This window comes from Pezoporus occidentalis, unplaced genomic scaffold (assembly GCF_034315485.1).
Source record: "Pezoporus occidentalis ecotype Australia unplaced genomic scaffold, CSIRO_AGI_Poc_V1 ctg20, whole genome shotgun sequence".
In the NCBI taxonomy this organism is placed as follows: domain Eukaryota; kingdom Metazoa; phylum Chordata; class Aves; order Psittaciformes; family Psittacidae; genus Pezoporus; species Pezoporus occidentalis.
The window spans coordinates 5353663-5372886 of record NW_026913856.1 but is presented as its reverse complement, the minus strand read 5'-3'; the positions used below and the strand labels follow the sequence as shown (position 1 = coordinate 5372886).

The following is a 19224-nucleotide window of genomic DNA, read 5'->3' as shown; positions in this document are numbered from 1 at the left end:
TCTTAAGGTCCTTTCCAACCCAAACCATCCTGTGACTCTATGCTGTTAATAGTACTTTTCCTCTTACGGCTTATTCGGTAGCAGGTTTTCATTTCTGATTAGTCCCACCTGATGTTCCTGGTGCCTGCACAAACAGCATCACTGCTAAGCAGGCTAGATTAATGTCTGAAGATCGGTGCTGCTGAGGCAAGATCAATTGCTGACGCTCTGCTCCTTCCACTCCCAGCAATGACTCAGCGTGGCTACGGGGAGGAAACATACCTTGTCAGCACCGTGCCTCCGCCCCAGATCCCCACTTGTACCGTGTCTCCCAAGCAGGGATCAGTGCTCACCATGTTCACAGTCTCCTGCAGTGCTCCTTGCTTGGCAGGTTCATGCCAATCTAGTCACAACAGGCAGCTCACATACTGCTTCTACCTGAAACCAAGTAAGTCCTGAGGTGAACTGTTTGACTAACTGCTTCTCCCTGTTCCTAGCGAGCTCTGTTAACTGATGCAAACAAGAGCAAAGGCACAAGCTGCTCTGCTCCCAGGGAGACAAACAATGATTCAGTTGGGCCTGTATAGAGCATGTCGGGAGTCCAATGTTTAAAGACACATTGGTTTTAAACAGGAAATATTGTTTAAAAATATACCAACACATGTGGTATCTGGTAGGTGACTCCCTCTTTCTTGTTTCAGATTCTCTCCTGGACTGTGGTCCGGATCCTGAACTCTTCCCAGTTTATCTTCCACTTGGAGAAGAGGAAAATGATTTCATTTTACATCTGACAATTACTGTTAGCAACGTCTTTGGAGATACAGTTCAAACTAATGCTTCAGTGAAGGTACACAGTAGAATAACTTAATTTCAAGACCTCTCAAGTAGATACCTAACCCACAATTCACTTTTGGAGCTTATTCCTATTTTATACATATCACTTCCTTCTTAATGTGCCGTAATGACCATTTTCCTATCTAACAGAGAGTATTCCCTACGGACTCAAGGTAGTCAAAAGAACCTCCCACTGTCCTTTTTCTAGAATAAAGTTTATTTTCTAGAATAAAGTTTAAAAGATGATCTCTTTGGACATTGGGCAGCATAAGCTGCATTTAGTGAGACTGGAGTTATTCTATGTAGACCCCAGAAAATTGCTTCTTCCCCAGTGCTCAAGTAAGGAGATCCTCATCAGACCACTAAAACTAAACCATTAAAAACTGGGGAACACAAAGTTTTCTGTTCCACTCCAGCAAGGCTGTCAGTAAGATGACCATGAAAGGAGTTCAAAGATAATTATAACAGCGCTGGCAATGTTAAAAGTGTATCCGATTTCTTCACAGGTTAGACATGCAGATATGATTGATGGGAACATGACCCTGCAGGCTATTGTATCTGAGAAGGCAAACACCATCCTGAAAGACAGCAACAACAGCATGAGTCTTTTCCAGCTATATAAGTCAGTGACCTCCATCCTTAACCAGGAGAGCCAAGAGGAAAGCTTTAACGTATCTTTACAGACAAACACACGAAAAGAGGTCAGCCAGCCACTTGTTTTCTTGCAGTACCGTGCGATATAATGGGCTGTTCATATTCTTTGACAGCTCTTAAGTAATAAAAAAACTCATATATCACCACCTGAAATCAATGGAGGTTTCAAGTTTCCAGCATCTGTCTCAATGTTTGGGACAGGTTTCAGCTATTTTTCACTATTTCCCCCCATAAATAATTTGGCTTATCATCCATCAGTAAAATAATTTATTCTCAATTCTTATTTCATTAATGTAAACTAATTTGGATGGTGTTTGAAAACTTAAAATCAACTTGATTTTCAACAAACAATTTAAATATTAATAAAATGGCCTCTTCTGTGGGATAAATATCTTATCTAATTTTCCCCAAAAGTACTAAATGACAGGTAATTTTAGTTTGTTCATTTAAGCTACCAGCTTATGCTTCAGTTATTATTTGTACAGTGCTTTGAGTCCTTCAGATTAAAAGATCTAGGGAAATGCAATGTACCCTTCAGTTATGATTCATTACTGGAGTAACATCAATCATAGCTCTGGTTTCTCTGGAAGTGGCATTTATAAAGTAATTCACATACATTAGTACAAATTCTCACAAGTAAATCTCCTTGCTATTAATGGTTGTTAAATATATAAATTCTCTGTACTGGAAGGTAACATAAATCTCATGATTACACAGTTACTAAGGCAAGTGGCATCTTGTCAGTAGACCTAGTATCAGTTCAAATGATCCTTGTTGTAGAGTCTTACTCTACCACATAATTTACAGCAAGCCTAGCTGTCAATGTACAGCACTATTTGTACAGTCCTAATAAGCACCTTATTCTTTTGCCTAATTATGTCTTTTCATCCCAAGCTCCGAGGGCTGATGCTGACAACTCTCTCTGCTGTTAATGTGACATCAATGAAGACTGCTCTTAAGATGTCAGAAGTATTGAAAGAAATCACTTACAGGAGTGAAGAGCTGTCTGTCTCAGCACAAGTAAGAAGCAATCTGTATTATACCTTCTCACACTAACAGTATAGACTATCGCACCCCGCTGACCTTGGAAGAGTTTCAGTGCCTTACGATTATCTGTTCTTACCCATTTTTTCAACTGCACCAGCATGTGTATTTTGACCAGAAGGAAATATATTTTTGCTGTATAGAGTAAGTGAATTTAGTCAGATATTTACTCAGATATTTATTCTACAATTCAGGGCATAAGCATCTTACATTTTAGGATACATTTTTAAGAGAGAAATCTTCACTTAGTCAGAGGCTTGTTAGGATGTATGTTTTATCTTGAAGAAAAACTGTCCAGCAGTGTTTATCTACAGTTTTCCAGATCCATTTGTCCCTGATCCATGTGCTGTCACGAAATGAATGTAGCAAGCTCTGACTGAGACAGGGACTTGTCAGTACTCAGGGGAACTGGGCACAAATGCTCAGATTAGCCTCATGAAAGTATTTCTTGAATGTCATGGCAACATGGCACTATCAGTAGATTATGCTATTTATGCATAAGGAGTGAGTGAGCACATGGGAGGACAGAACAAACTGTTACTGGGGAAGTTTCACAAATACGCTGGCAATAAGAGGAGCTGTCCTGATTTCTGATGTATTATACAGTTGCAGCCAGACAATGGCTTGGGAGCATTTCAGCAGTATGTGGTTAACTTTGGCAAGACAAGAGCATAGCTCAGATTCAGCACTCACCCTACAGTAAGGCTGCTAAATGTTTGCAGACTGTGGGAATGGCTATGTTCAGGCTAGCAATGAATTTGCTTGGCTCCCTCACCATCCTGGGCTGAAAGCTGGCCAGTGCTTTCACAATCACCAAGCAATCACTGGCTGCATTCAGGCACCAAATACAAACTGTAAGACTTATTCTCCCTTGGCACTCAGCACAGCATAAGGCCAAAGGTACTACTTGCTGTTAATCCAATAGGGTTTGTGAAAACTGAGATTGAAATACACAGTCACTTGACATTATAGTGGTATTTTTTGGACACACCACTCAAGAATATAACCTAGTTTACAACATTACTGTATATCTAAACTGTATCCTTGCCCAGTGTTTGACACACAAGCTTCATTCAGATGTTATTAATTTTGATTATGGAATAAACTTGTAGAAGCAGGCTGCATTTTTCACACCTGTGTTATGTTTTAGTGTACCATCTAGTATATCATCTTTATTGGTGTTTGAATATTACCCCAGCACAAATAATTATAGTAAAAACAGCATTAGCCACAAATATAATGTGATTACCTATGTTGCAATGTTCAGTAAATGACACGTGTCACTTTTGTCATTTACAGCACCAACATATATAAAACTTTTCCCCTTGTTTCCCATGCAGGTGGAGGCGAGCAACATCCTAAAAGCTGTCAGTACTTCCTTGCTCACTGTAAACACAGAGGACAGTAGAGATGATCAGAAGCTAAAAGATGCAGCTGATTACCTATTTAATGCAGTGAGCAATGTTCTTAAAGCTTCTGTAGGAACCAGAGCTCTCAACACTTCAGTGCCAGAGGCAGAACAGGTAATTTTGCTTTGGTTCAGGTTGTAGTGGATTGTTTGGGTGAACATTCGCTTCCTCTGGAGGGTCTGTAAGAGGTCTGCTGGCTCTCATATTTTTAAATTGGCACTGGGTAGGGTTCATGGTGTCACACCATGATGGACTTGGAACAGCCAAAACTCCACAGTTAGTTAGACCTGTTAGACGAGGTCTGCTAACAAAGATGATAGAAGCCTCTTAAGATTTGTTACATTTGAGGCTGAACAAGACAGAGTACCAGGGAACACAGCAGCAGTGTAGGATCTCTAATGGATGACAAGCACACACAGACGTTATTCAGATCTCCTTCTATACCCTCCTTTCCCCTCATAATTCAGGGACGCCAAGGGTATTCAATATTCCTGAGTGGCCCCACTGCTTCAAAGCTGGAATCAGCTCTGGTTGCTGCTTACACTTTTCCAGAAAGCCCACTCTGTTTTTCTACTCAGAATTATGCAATGTTTGTTTTGTCCTATCCTTTCCTATCAAAACATGAATTGTCACAGTTTCCTTTGTGTGACTGCACATACTTTAGGGTATGTCCAGTTTATTAATTTTCAGTTTGTTAATTATCATCACTGCAAGGGAGTAGGGCATGAAATAAATCTAACCTGAGAGAAAAGGTTAGGAACTGTTCAGACTCCCCTGGGATAACACACTAATAACACACAATGCATTCTTGCTTCTGCAAGTAACTAAACCCTAAAGTTTGCTGCTAAAGGGCATTAGTGTTCAGAAGTACAAGAATATATTGAATTAAATTGATGTCATGTTTGTAGTGCTTCAAATTTCATTGCATAGAGGTATAAATAATAGAACATAAAAGTAAAAGCTGTAAAATATTTTTTTCCTGTCTGCAATGTTTTAATAAGAATTACAGAAATTGAACTGCTGATTGATTGGAATAACTTTCTCTGAGTTAAAGTAGCACATCACCAAGTTTGCCAGCTTTGTAGGACACTGAACATCAGTATTTATTCCTTAAAGGATGTAATGTGCCTTTTGATGATTCTGAAGAGCTCTGTTGCAAGTTTTATCCTCTAATCCTGTTCCAGACTTCAGTGTCCTACCAGCTCCTGAACACAGTTGAAAATCTACAGAGTGCCCTTCTGCTCGGTAAAGAACCAGATGGTGAACCAACAGTCCTTACCACTCCCTCTGCCACAATGTATACACACAGGTAACAGTAACAGGGTCTCCCACCCAGGCTCCTCCCAGTTAATCAAATTTGCCCAAGTATTCATTATGTTGCCCTTAAATGGAACTACCCAACTAAATATGTGGCATAATGACAACTTATATGACAACAGCATGTTTTTGTAGTTTATTTGACAAAAGTGCAAAGAGGCTGTCATTACTGATACTAATAACAGCTTGGACTCTGATTAGCTTCAATAACAGCAACTTAGAAAAATGCTCAAGCTGTGTCTTCTTTGACCAGTAGAGAATTTACTACTATTTCCTGGATGAGGCAGTAGTCGCTTACCTTTGAAATTACGTGGAAAATTCATGTCATGTCAGTTAAGCTTTCTTTCTTTCCAAGTTTCCAATGACATGCTATACACAATTGCAACCAGCTTGGCAGAAACAAATAAAAGAAATTAATTAAAAAAAATAAAAAAAAAAGCATCCTGACAAGCATTTGCCATTCCCTGGAATCATCCCTAAATTGTTTCCCTAGAGCCTGGGTTTCAGCCATCTACATTTAACTGTATATTTAAATCAAGGGCACGTTCACAGAGAAACCAGGTACGTCTTTCACATAAGTACACATCGCTGGGTACAAGCTCCTATCCAGATAAACCAATTCCATCTTTTTTTCTTATGCTTCTGTGGTAGCATTGTGTGGAATACAGATTAATGTACAAAGCATTTACTGGCAGAGTTAGAAATAGTTCTGCAACTAAGTAATACTCATGGAGTTAGAAAGCTTTTCCTCCAGATATGAAGTCCATGCTATTGACGTTCTTTTCTGTTGTTTTTTCCTTCCCTCTGCCTCCTCTTTCTTTTACTGTTTTGCTTGCCTCCAACCCTAACTGTACAGATTACAAACAGAAAACATGGATCGCACATCCATTAGTATCTCCGACTCCAGCTCTGCTAGCTTTACTCTCCCATCTGCTTCCTCTCTCAGTGTTCCAGGAGTTGATGATGAAACAGTGGATATAAGGGCAAGTAAACAGCTTTTGTCTGAATCAATATGATACGCAACTTACATTTGTAATCTAGCAGTTTTAGAATCTTTTCTCCTTTTACAGTAAATACACAAACACACAAGTCATCCCTCCTGTCATGCCAAGAAAGTAATTTGAAATAATTTTGGTCAAAGAAGACTTCATTTAGCTTAATTGCATGAGGTTGGTTCAGCAATCTAAGGAGAAAAGCTTAAATTCCCCATTCCATCAGCCCCTCACATACACCCATGATTCATACTTGCATGGCTAGACGAGGCAATGGAATGAATCAACACCTATAAACCTATTTGCTGTTTGTTTACATCTCATGCTCTGTGGAGGACACAACAGCTCAGAATCCATGTCACCATTAACACTAACCTGCAGCAATCCTGTCTCATCCCAGCTAGAAATAGGTGAGTCTAAGGAACTCAGATCCTACAGAAGACAAAAGTTCTGCAAATATCCTGCTAATAACACATCCCCCATCTGAATTAGGAGATGGTGTTTTCCCCCTCAGAGCAATAGACTTTATATTATTGTCATATTTTTATAATACATTTTTAAAGACCTCTCTGGTTGATCTGACACTCTCAGGAAATACATGCAAAAAAAAAATATTTTTCACTGCAAGTTTTTCAGCTGTGCTAGAAAATGCCCAGAGCCCACTGAAACTAATGGAAAAACATATCCATTGACTCACCTGAGCACTAGAAGAGGCTCCTGAATTGTTGGACCAATGACTTCAACATACTCTTCCACGTATTGCTATCACAGCAGATGCAGACTTCTGTTCCTAATTCCAAGAGGGGTGCCACAGCCTAGCTTTGGTGCAGTTAATTCAGAAAGGCTTACGCAATTGTGTTTTGATATCTGGTGTCTAAAAGGCAAAAGGGTGACAAGGAATGGACAACAATAAACATTGCTGTACACATAGCACATTTCACAACCAAAATCACTTTCAAGGTTTGTATTTAACCTACCTTAGAGATAAGGCCACTTCTTACTTAAATCTGGATGCAGGCCTCTTTTAGGTTGTGTTTGGATCTGAACTCAAGCTTTCACTATTCAGCAATTTAAGGTGTGAATATAAGAAATATGGGCAACAGCTCAACTGACTGTCAATGTCTTACTAACAGATGGTGAGCTTTGCCATGAACCCATTTTTCTCCAGTGACACCAGTTTTGACATTAGTGGAACAGTGGGAGGTCTAAGTCTAACCAGTCTGGATGGCTTGATGATACCAGTCAGCAATCTCAAAGAGAACATTGAGGTAAATGCACTATTTCCTATTCCTCTCCCTCTTTTTTCATTTTTTCCTTTTTCTGTTAATGAACACCCATTTGTGTTATCATCTTCTGTGAGATGACTGCAAATGGTGGTAGTGTTCATTACATCACATAACAGGATGTTGGTCTCTGTATTTGTGATAGTGGATGTGTGTGATGTGACAAATGAAATAATAGGTATCTATGTCTTAGAGAGGAGGTATCTTATTCTTCATTTAAATGGATATGAGAATGCTAATGGTTGTAGAAAAAGAGTCCAGATTACAGTCATTCCAAAACACAATGTAATACCTTATTTCATTACCCAGCAACTATGTGTTTGTATTACTACTGTTTGGACGTCTTAGCTGATGTATAAGCTGACATCCAAATCATTTGTATATGCACTTCATGTAGTCAGTGTTTCAGTCATAACCTCAGCTTTTAGCTGAGAAATGCACCACGGGTTATAGCCTTTGGGATGAGTCTACACAGGTTTCAAATGAACTTTTCAGAGGTTAGCTGAGAGTATTGAGAAAATTGCTTTGAAGCCAGTATTCCTGCTGGCCATGCTGTCCCTATATTATGAAAAAAGATAATCTAGCATACGGCTTTATTGTGCTCACAGATAATAGAAGCAAGATGCTTTGCTGTATTTAAAGCTATGTCTTTCTGTTTTAAAATAGATAATGTTACCAAGGCTTTCAGCAACTCAGGAAGATAAGATTCTGTTAAATCTCGGCAATTTTAGCACTTTCCAAGTCAATGTTACCTCAGAAAACACATCTATAGTCATCCACCTGGAATCGGAACGTGACATTCCACTAATACTCTACTTAGGGTATGCTTATCATCCAAATGAAACTAACTACGTTTTGAAAAATCATCTGTTCTGTAAGAAAACTGCTGGAGGTAAGATAACTTGTTAGTGACCCATGGACACTGTGCAGTCTGAGCTCATACAAACAAAAGGCATTCACCACCCATAGCAAGCCAGGTACAGTCAGTATGGGGAGTGCTCATCCACAACTTAACACCACATGCATATATTTGCAGAATGAACCTTGACCATGAGTTCAGGCATCTGACTGGAAAGAAACCTCTCAAAGGAGTTTCAATCTGTCATGCTTCAGGGTTCCAGTCTCTAGTATTATGTTCTATTAGTGTTCACTAACAGAAGCAAAGGGTGGGATGCTTTGAACAATGAGTTGCTAAGAATTATTTCATCCCTGTTTCTTCAGTTTGTTTATTTGATTATATGCAATACAGCTGCATACTACTTCTTAGCATTTCTATATATACATTGAAACTAAAATATTTATGTTCAAGGTGAGACAAACACCTGGGTTCTTAGCCCAGAAGAACTCATTTTTGGAGAGGGAACCTACTATTTCATGGTTTTACAAGATATGGGAATGGATTCCACAGCCTATGACAGGCTAACTATAGCTGTCACTTGTTTTGCATCCCGCTGTGTGTTTTGGGACGAGCACCAGTTGGACTGGAACAGCTATGGATGTCATGTAAGTAGACCCATATAAAACAGTGTTTATATTATACTCTTCAAAGCCAGCTATTATAACCACCATCTTGTAGTAAAATGATAGCACTGAAATCACACCATAAAAAAAGATAATTCTGAGGTGTTTAAATAAACTGAAGAAGTTTAGTCATACTGGGCTAAGCTCCAAATGACATTTCTATTTCAATTTCTTGGAATGGGCTCTTATATAAGAAGAAATAGGACCATTCTGACAAGGTTGTATTATATTATAATGCCTGCTTCTGGCTGACATTAGAACTAATATTCCTCATTGGAACTCAAGCAATTCTTTTCTGTGTAGTAGTTCTTCACAGTAACTTACCAATCTCAGCACTGTCTTTTCATTTGCTTGGTAAGTTATGTACTACTTGGAAGTCAACTACTTTATCAGGATTTTTTTTTCTGTTTTTTAGGTAGGACCAAAAACAACTCCTAGAAGCACACAGTGCCTCTGCAACCATCTGACCTTCTTCGGGAGTTCCTTCTTTGTCATACCCAATGCTATAGACATTAGCAAAACTGCACAGCTTTTTGGTACATTTGTGGACAACCCTGTTGTGGTGACAACCGTGGGATGCATCTTTCTGATATATGTGCTTGTGGTTATTTGGGCTAGAAGGAAAGACATCCAGGATGATGCCAAAGTAAGTCTTCAGCTAATAAAGACTGAATGTATTTAGGCCAATTCCTACTTTGCCTAGCCTGTTTTAATAGGAAGTCTTCAACCAGTCCTATTCCCTTCCCTATAATTCTGTTTACTAGTAAGTATATGTATTGATCATGAGAGGACAAACTCCTATCCACAGCTTTAAGGAATTCATACTTACAGAACACCTAACACACCACTTGTATTGTGTCACTCTGCAGGTGAAAATCACAGTACTGGAAGACAATGACCCCTTTGCTCAGTATCGTTATCTTGTGACGGTTTTTACAGGACACCGCCGTGGGGCAGCCACAACCTCTAAGGTATCAATGGCATTGTGCGGAAAGACAGTTTAGGCACTCATTTAGGACAGCTTAAATGGAATGTCTAATCCACAAAATCCTTAGATTTGATGAAAACAGGAAGAGCATGACAGAGGAATAATCATACATAGGATCCAGATGTGCAAGTCCTCACTTTGCCATCTTATTCTCCAGGTGACTCTTACCCTCTATGGACTGGAAGGAGAGAGTGAGCCACACCATCTAACTGATCCTGATACACCAGTCTTTGAACGTGGAGGAGTGGATGTTTTCCTACTCTGTACCTTCTTCCCTCTTGGGGAACTACAGAGTATTAGATTGTGGCATGATAATTCAGGGGACAGTCCATCCTGGTAAGTGGAGATCTGGAGATCTTGGGAAATAAAGATCCACAAGTATTTTTTTATAATGATAACAGTTTTCCTTCTCTAGCACTTGATAATTATACTTTCTACAGTTCTAGAAAGGAAAGAAGTGTTAGTTTCTCATTTTTGCAGGTCAAGTCATAAGCTTAACTGCAGGACCAGGAGTGCTTTCCATATCCTGCATCCAAACAGGATGGAATGCTTTCTGTGCCTTACAGTTTAGACACAGCCTGAGAAGCCAAAGGCCAGAATTTGTCCTCCATAGTCCTGTTGAGTTCTGAATTTCACGCAACTCAGTTACAGATAAGTGTGCCCTGTATGTTTTTTCCAACAGGTATGTGAATCGAGTGTTGGTCCATGATCTGGCATGGGATCAGAAATGGTACTTCCTCTGTAACTCTTGGCTAGCTGTTGATATTGGTGAATGTGTCCTAGATAAAGTGTTCCCGGTAGCTACAGAACAGGACATGAAGCAGTTCAGGTACCTTCTATTTTATGTACATTTTTTTTACTCTTGATAGCAATCAGTCCAGAAAAGCAAGTATGCAAAAAAGGTCACACTCTAGACAAAAATGAAAACAAGGGAGGTCTTTCCATTGCCCTCAAATTGCTCTGGACACGGAAAAGAGGAAGTATGTTTAAGTAAGTCTAATAGTAACCCTAACAGTAATACCACACTGGAAATGTTGATGTTAAAGGATAGTCTGACAAGACCTATAAAAACCTAAACATCCTCTCTTCTGTGTAATTTCCCTAACAATTTATATAGAAACTGTTCACAATTAGCTCACCCTCCATGCTGAGGCCAGAAGGAAATGACATAAGTAGCTATGACCATTCAACACAAATTCAGTCATGATATTTGGTAATTTCCGAGTTATTATTTCATCTAATAATGTCTAGAAGCATGGACAGGTCAGGACCCTGAACTACTGCATTATTCTTCCCCCTCTTTTCTAAGTATCCATTTCCCTCTCCTCCTTCCCAGCAACCTGTTTTTCATGAAGACCTCCAAGGGTTTCCAAGACGGACACATCTGGTACTCCATTTTCAGCCGCTCCCCACGCAGCTCCTTCACAAGAGCCCAACGTGTGTCATGTTGCTTCTCACTGCTTCTCTGCACCATGCTGACCAGCATCATGTTCTGGGGAGTGCCAAAGGATCCAGCTGAGCAGAAAATGGATTTGGGTAACACTCCTCACCATTGCTTGGGCAGGAAAATAGACGCAGCAGAATTCAGAGGCAGAATAGTTGAACAAACTGGTCCTGGGGTTATTTTTACTTATCCCCTCCATTTGATCTTGACAGGAAAGATCGAGTTCACATGGCAGGAAGTGATGATTGGCTTTGAGAGCTCCCTCCTCATGTTCCCCATCAACCTGATCATTGTGCAGATCTTCAGGAACGTACGATCCCGGCCAGCCACACAGGGGAGAGAGAAGAAGCCGGGAAAGAACGGACGAGTGTCCCCAAACCTACCTTCCACCCCACAGGTCACCCAGGCTGTCTTACTCACTCCAGAGACCGTGACGAAGGCAAGTCACTGTAGCTGCTCCCTACTGAGTCCTGCACTGCCCTCTGCTGCCATGCACTACCCTATATCCCCAGTTTAACAGCAGAAATCTTCCATCAGATATCTTCAGTTTGTCTGAAGCGAAAAGCCAATTATACACTGGTGGTGCAAAGCACTCATTTACCCATCTACATGGAATCACCGGCTTTGTTAAGATCTGCCTATTTACATTCCAGCCCTGGCACAATTATTGTATGCAATCAACATCATTGCATTCAGGGGTTAAAGCAAACATTAAGCAAGACAGTGGAGATAAAAGGTACCAGAGACTTCATGTTTCTCATCTTAGGTCCTCAAGCTGTACTTTTGAATGCTGTCCTGCTGAACTCATTGAAATCTGCCTGTCACATCCAGCTCTGTAGGATGTGCTATCCCTATCTGTTCTGGAGATTTGAGCAATTAGTGCAACTCCCAGCCAGTGGTGCCTTCAGATCACATTAGCTTAAGTCACTGCAGCCAGAGTTACTGCTGTGTTGCTGCTGTCTTTTCTAGGACATAAGAAGAATTGCCAACTCACTCTGTAAAGCCCTGAAGGCTCCATCTCTCACTTCAGTATCAGATCTTGGAAAATCAACTAACATCAACACACTTCTGGCATTGGTTGAAGACATCATCTGCCAGCAGAACAGAGCTGGGCAAGAGCTTTATGATGAGAGCAAGAAGGATGACCCTATAATTGTCACATTAGGTGCTATGGATATACAAGGTAATCAACACAATGTGACATGCTTACTGAAACTTTTGTAGTGAAAATGATGGTCATCATAGAATAGTTAGGGTTGGAAAGGACTTTAAGATCATTCAGTTGCAACCCCCTGCCATGGGCAGGGACACCTCACACTAAAGCATGCCACCCAAGGCTCTGTCCAACCTGGCCTTGAACACCACCAGGGATGGAGCATTCACAACTTCCCTGGGTCAACCCATTCCAGTGCCTCACCACCCTCATAGCGTAGAACTTCTTCCTTATATCCAATCTAAACTTCCCCTTGTTTAAGTTTTAACCTGTTACCCCTTGTGCTATCACTGGATGTCATGACCCAAGTTCTTCTTACATTCTGACTCAAAGACAAATATGGAATCACAGAGTAGTTGAGGTTGGAAGGGATCTCTGGAGATTGTCTAGTCCATAATCCTGCTCAGAGCAGGGTCAGCTGGAGTAGATTACCCAGTCAGATGTTTAAGATCTGCACAGATGAAGACTTCACCAATTCTCTGAGCAACCGACTCCACTGTCCAACAGCCCTCACAATATTGGAAGTTTTTCCTTAAGTTTAGACAGAATTTCCCATGTCTTAAGTTGTGCCCATTGCCTCTTGTCCTTTTGCTGCACCATTGAGTGCCCAACTGAGTAGACACTGAAATCTCCATTCCTATGCTATAGAATTAAATGTTAGCCACCATCCAGTCTTGGGAGCAGGATCAGTATCCAATAGCAAAAAGACTCACAAATATCAGTTTTTTCACAGTCCTTTTGTTCTATCCTTTATTTTCTTCTTGGCCTTGTGCTGTTGTTCCTTTCCGTCTGACTTTTAAGTTAGGCATTCATTTATTTTCAACTAAACAACAATATATGAGTAAACAATCCCACTGATTTGATTAAGACTCACGTTTGGCTTTTCCAATGAGCATAACAAGCTACTAATTGAACAGGTAAACTATGAACAAATTAACATTGATCTTACCTGACTTCTCTGTTGAGGTTTAGGATCTCTGTCTAACCAAGTTGCCTCCTGGCAATGCTTCCAGCTCATTCCAGCAGAAAAGAATTAAGCTCTACTACTAAAGCTGCTTTTACATATCCCTTCAAATGTTGCTCTTCACTTTGTCACATTCATAATCTTAAGATCCAGTTCTGCTCCTCTTTGTACTGAACAGTTATTTTAATCTAGTAATAGCTATGCTGATTTTCTTTTAATATAAAGAAATAATTTTTGGCCTGCAGAAAAAACAAGAAGCCCAACTCCAGAGAAGGGAATGTGTGAGCGACTGAAATCTAGTGATTACAATCGCTGCTTGTACATGCAACTCCAGCATGTAGAGCTGGAGCTAGAATTACTGGGGCCCCATAAATTTCAGATGCCTCAGAGTTACGCACAAGCTGTTTGTCAGGTTCAGCACTTGAAGAATCTCCTGGAGAACAGGATCTGCTCATCAGCATCCATCAGTGAGAGGTAACTAGTTCTCTTCTCGTTCTCAGAATAAGTGAATTCAGGTCGTAAATTCCAAAGTGGTCAGGATGACGGAGCCCAAACAATTACTGCTTAATATGTGCTAGAAAACGGTTTTTATAGCTGTAGAAACATATTTTACTATTATACTATTGTAGGAGCAACAAAGAAATGTCAATGCACTGTGTACTGCACGCAAAAGCAATAATGACACATCATCACTCTTTGTCATTTTGCCACCAAAATGGAATGTTACAATAAAATGCTACTAAAGGGCTGGGATAATCACTGGCTCCAAAGTCTCTGTACTCTCTTAAAAGGTCTGGATAAAGACAAATTAATAAGTAGACTGAAGTATTTCAGTGAAATACAATAATTAAGCTGGAAGTATTGAAAACAATAGCACTAATTATCTCTCTCTGGCCTTTATATGGTGATCACAAGAGATCTTTGCTTCTGTTCCACTACAAACTGACTTTTCCTCTTCTGGTTGACTCTCAAGGCTCTCCCTTACTCCAAGCTCCTCCAGTGATGGCAAGAAAAGTTCTTCTTTCAAAGGGCTGCCCTGGTGGTTTGTGTTCATTGCTTGGTTCCTGGTTGCAGCCACCAGTGGTGTATCTGGGTTCTTTACCATGCTCTATGGGCTGCATTACGGCAAGGAGAACTCCATCAAATGGCTGATCTCCATGGCCATCTCCTTCTTGGAAAGTCTTTTCATCACACAGCCCTTAAAGGTGAGTTCCTCAGAAATACAGCCATTGGCCATTCTATTTATCATTTCAGGAAGACAAGTATTCTAAAGAACCACAGGATTTAACATGTAAAATGAAAAGTCTTTGCCCTTAAAACAAGAGCTAGCAGGGGGTTTAGAGGGGTCTGTTGTCTTTTGCTGATATTCACTCCATTAGTTTCATCTCCCTTGTTTTGTCAGAGTTTAAAAGGTGATAATGTTTCTGATCAGGGACGATGTATAATACAGCAAAGTCAATTTAGCTGGATGTGCACTGTGCACTTGTTCTCTGGTTTATCAGCTTCAACTGCATGAGTTCAACAAAGCCAAAGTACACATGCTCTCCTGCAGTGCCTGGATCCAAAGAGATCCAGGTCAAAGACTGAGCTTCTTCATATGAAATGGACATATGGTGAATCTATAGCTAATTCTTTCCAGGTGCTGGGATTTGCTGCTTTCTTTGCTCTGGTTCTGAAGAAGGTGGAACATGAGGATGAAGAAAACACAGCTGTTGATGGGCCTTTAGCTGCACCAGGTAACTGCCTATAAAGTGAGAAATTATTAGAGTGTTCTGCAAGCTTTTGGGGTACTTTATGCACAAATACGTGACTCAGTTCAACTGAGAACTTCACTGTTTGTCTTTATATACCTGAATCTTGGCTAGTAAGGTTAGCAGAAATCACTAAAGCCACAAGAGTTGTGTTTTTTATGTGCCTACCTATCAGCATTCCCAAGATCAACATGGAAGTGGAAACAAACCTAAATAACTAGTTTTGTGCCAGTTGAAGAACATACAAAGAACATATCCATACCATTGTACGCTGGATAAATCTTGCAGAACACTTAATGGAAGTGATCAAAAGGTGAAAAAGATTTATGAAAAGAAGTTCTGGATCAAAAGAATAATATCTTGTTGTTTATCCTTTTACTGCTGCAAATGCACATAGACATGCACAATCTCCCCAAGCCCTTTTGTGAGATTTTTCCTGTTACTAGAGGACATACTTGCTGCTAGGATACCCAGCTCCTTCCTCCCCTACATCCCTGGCTTGCCTATGTCAGGAAAAAATATTCTCCTATATTGATTCATACTAGAGCAAGAATTGTAAAAAAGCTGCAAATCACTTTTCAGAACTTACAAGAACTGTAAATTCTTGCACAAGAATCACTTGCAAGAATTGTAAATCACTTTTCAGTCTGTCAATGTTCAAGTAACACCTAGAAAAGAAAATAATAAAATGTGACAAACTGACTGAAGCCACTATAGTAAAATGAATGAATCAGTGCTATTAGTATGCAGTAACCATGCTTAAATATTTTACTCTCACATCAGATGTAAGAAAAAACAGATATACAAGGAGGCTTGGTTTAGTTCTGTACAGACATCTCAGCATTCATGTCTGTAACTATTCCACAACCTAGTGAAAATAGACATGTGATGCAGCACAAAATACACTCTTCAACTAGACTGGTAGATCTTTATCTTGCAAGCATATCTAGAACTTCCTCTCAGGGAAATTTACCACCTCCTTTAAGTTTTTCATGAAAGTTCTCAGTTCACATACTTTCCCACAAGCACAATTATCTGTATTATTCCATTTAATCAGTGGATTCTGCAATCACAATCATGTCTAAAAGAAAAGCCGACACCAGCAGACAGGAGTCCTAGGGCACAGCAAAGAATCCTGATATATAGCTTCCTCCCTGATCAGCCTCAGGCTCTGGATACATCATCTTCTGAGATGCTCAGCCTAGAGACGGACTGGACTACACCTGCTCCTAAACCTAACACACTGTGTTTGTGAGCTCCTTTCCTCCTGTTTGCCTTACTATACTAACTGTTTAAATCACATTCCCTGTCTTCATAAGGGAAAGCATTAAAGAGAAATGTTACTTAAAATGTTAAAAGAAACAAAAAGCAGGACATACATAGACAATCTGTTGAGTAATTCCAGGGTTACTGCTCTCACCCACAGGGGATTCACACCCTCTCTTTGGAGCCCGACGGGACAGTAAAAGTAATATTTACCTGCCACCTCCTGCGGCTGATGTGGAGAAAATGAAAATCAGCTGCATGAAGGAGCAGAAAGCATTTGCCCTCATCAGAGAAATCCTAGGTATTATCCATATGTAGATTATCTCGATGTATTCAGTAGTATTCATCGGTACTTTTATCAGTGAAAATATTGCTCTCTTGGGTGAAAAAGTTTTGGCGTATCTTGAGCTTTCTTCCAGCCATTACAGCATAGAGACAGCTGTTCAGTGGTAGCTGGAGCTGAAGGGAGGTGGGAATATTAGCTGGGTAGCTGGAGATAAAAGTGTGGCTAAGACTTGATTTTATGGTAAAGAAACAGATTACATGTGAGGTTATGAAGAATTAGAAAGTGGAGAATGAGGAGGTCAGTGATAAGAAGTTGAAATAAAAAAAATAAATAAATAAACAGATGGAGGCCATCTTTCTAAAAGCAGAGAGTATCTACAGATAATGATTTAAATCCCAGTTTTACTTCCTCTAAAAACAATGGAAAAAGATTACCTCAACTTTACTTGGAACAAAGTTAGACTTCTCATTTTATTTACAGTTGCCATTCCAAATGTGATATGCTTGTAGCTTGTGTAAATTTATTAGTACTCGTCAGTCAGAGTCTAGCAAAGCATCTCCTTAACCTAGTAAGTTATGATAATAAGCAGTAACCATCCATGCAATCTCTTCTGAACAGCAGTATTAAATCTGAGCTCACATGCATTGTCTCTTCTTGTTTTCCAGCCTATCTGGGTTTTTTATGGATGCTGTTACTCGTTGCCTATGGGCAGAGAGATCCCAATTCCTACTACCTAAACAAACACATTGAGAACAGCTTTACAGATGGATTCCACAGTGTCTACAGTTATCAGGATTTTTTCACATGGGCAAACACTACCTTGGTCAAAAATCTTTATGGATCATATAAAGGTGCAGAGTCACATTGTTTCACTTCAGCTTGCCAGATTCTGAAACATTATCTTTTATACATACCCCTTACTTGCACATGCATATTTGACTGGAGAAGGAGACTGGGAGTGTATAAGGCTAGTATGGATTCTTATAATATGAATATTCATGAATTACAAAAACCCTACAGCTTGATGCCAAGTTTAATGTGCTCTGATATTTTCCTTATATTTAATATAAACCAAAAGTTCTGCACTGTAACGTTTTTACATACTTTTTTTCAGATATTCATATATATGCCTCAATTTTACATGAGTTTCTTCCTGTAATTCAAAAAAATAATGGCAGACAGGTGGCCCTATAAAGCTTTTCCTAGGAGAGCTCTGTTTGCATCATGCCTTAGGTCACTGTGAAAGCTAATTATGCAATATCCCTGTGTTTCCTTAGGCATATCCAGTAACAAATATGGCCCATTTTCCTGCTTACGAGTAAATACTGAAATACATTAGCAGAGCTGTTTATTGGACATGACAGGCACTGACCAGTTGTGGCCAAATGAACACTGCATACAGCTACTCTGCTGTGTGATTCAAAGCAAGTCCCTTTCCTCTCCAGACCTCACTTTCCTTCTGTATAAAACACAGGTAGTGATACTGGCCTCTGTTACATACGGATGTAATCTAAGAATTCAGTTCAAATCAACACAAGGGCTTAATTTTCATAACTATTTTACTTACAGTGTTTCTCAGTAAAGAATCTATAGCAAAATATTAATGTGTCAGCAAATTCTGAATGAAATTAAGAAATATTAGTAATTCTGTCATATTGCCAGTGCTGCTCTTTTCCATCTCCTGTTTAGGATTCATTACAGATGGCAATTCCAAGCTGGTGGGTAGCGCTCGAATTCGCCAAGTAAGAGTGAAAGGAGACACCTGCCCTGTTTCTCCCGAACTCCAGCATGTAATTCAGGAATGCCATGCTCCATATTCCACAAAAACAGAAGATACATCAGTGTATGGGGAGCGCTGGAACACTTCAGTTGTTGATAACTCCTCTGACTTGAGCTCAGCATGGCAGTATCAGAGTCAGTCCAAACTGAGAGGGCAGCCCACCTGGGGCAAACTTGCCATCTACAGAGGAGGGGGATACGTGATTCACCTGGGAACTGATCCTAAGAATGCCTCCAGGTACCACTTGTGGTCTTGTAAATTATTGGTGTATTTGCTGTGGTGTCAGTGATGCTCTTTACCCTAGTTAAGATTCATTTCAGATTGCATCCTGAGTTTTTCTGCTATGCATTGTGCTGAATATTGTAGATACTATTGTGGTGCCATCATTGTAGTTTATGATCCTGTCATCTTGCTCCATGTTAGGTAACAACCAGAGCCCCAAATCAGAACCTTTTCCGCCTAACCTGTATGAGGTAAATGGTTGGATACCTGATGCATC

At 39.9% G+C, this 19224-nt stretch overlaps 1 protein-coding gene across 1 annotated transcript in view; it reads left to right on the top strand.

Moving 5' to 3' along the window:
- PKD1L3 (polycystin 1 like 3, transient receptor potential channel interacting) overlaps positions 1-19224 on the top strand; it is a 42251-nt gene that overhangs the window by 15556 nt on the left and 7471 nt on the right. Inside the window, exons 15-37 of the mRNA XM_062618218.1 lie at positions 227-427; positions 681-826; positions 1320-1514; positions 2362-2487; positions 3852-4034; positions 5105-5229; positions 6094-6220; positions 7363-7497; positions 8179-8404; positions 8822-9015; positions 9449-9679; positions 9903-10004; positions 10179-10357; positions 10704-10850; positions 11358-11557; positions 11678-11904; positions 12435-12648; positions 13888-14116; positions 14616-14847; positions 15282-15378; positions 16820-16960; positions 17611-17796; positions 18635-18962. Coding sequence (XP_062474202.1) covers positions 227-427; positions 681-826; positions 1320-1514; positions 2362-2487; positions 3852-4034; positions 5105-5229; positions 6094-6220; positions 7363-7497; positions 8179-8404; positions 8822-9015; positions 9449-9679; positions 9903-10004; positions 10179-10357; positions 10704-10850; positions 11358-11557; positions 11678-11904; positions 12435-12648; positions 13888-14116; positions 14616-14847; positions 15282-15378; positions 16820-16960; positions 17611-17796; positions 18635-18962 — 4171 coding nt within the window. The remainder of the gene's footprint in view (positions 1-226; positions 428-680; positions 827-1319; positions 1515-2361; positions 2488-3851; positions 4035-5104; positions 5230-6093; positions 6221-7362; positions 7498-8178; positions 8405-8821; positions 9016-9448; positions 9680-9902; positions 10005-10178; positions 10358-10703; positions 10851-11357; positions 11558-11677; positions 11905-12434; positions 12649-13887; positions 14117-14615; positions 14848-15281; positions 15379-16819; positions 16961-17610; positions 17797-18634; positions 18963-19224) is intronic.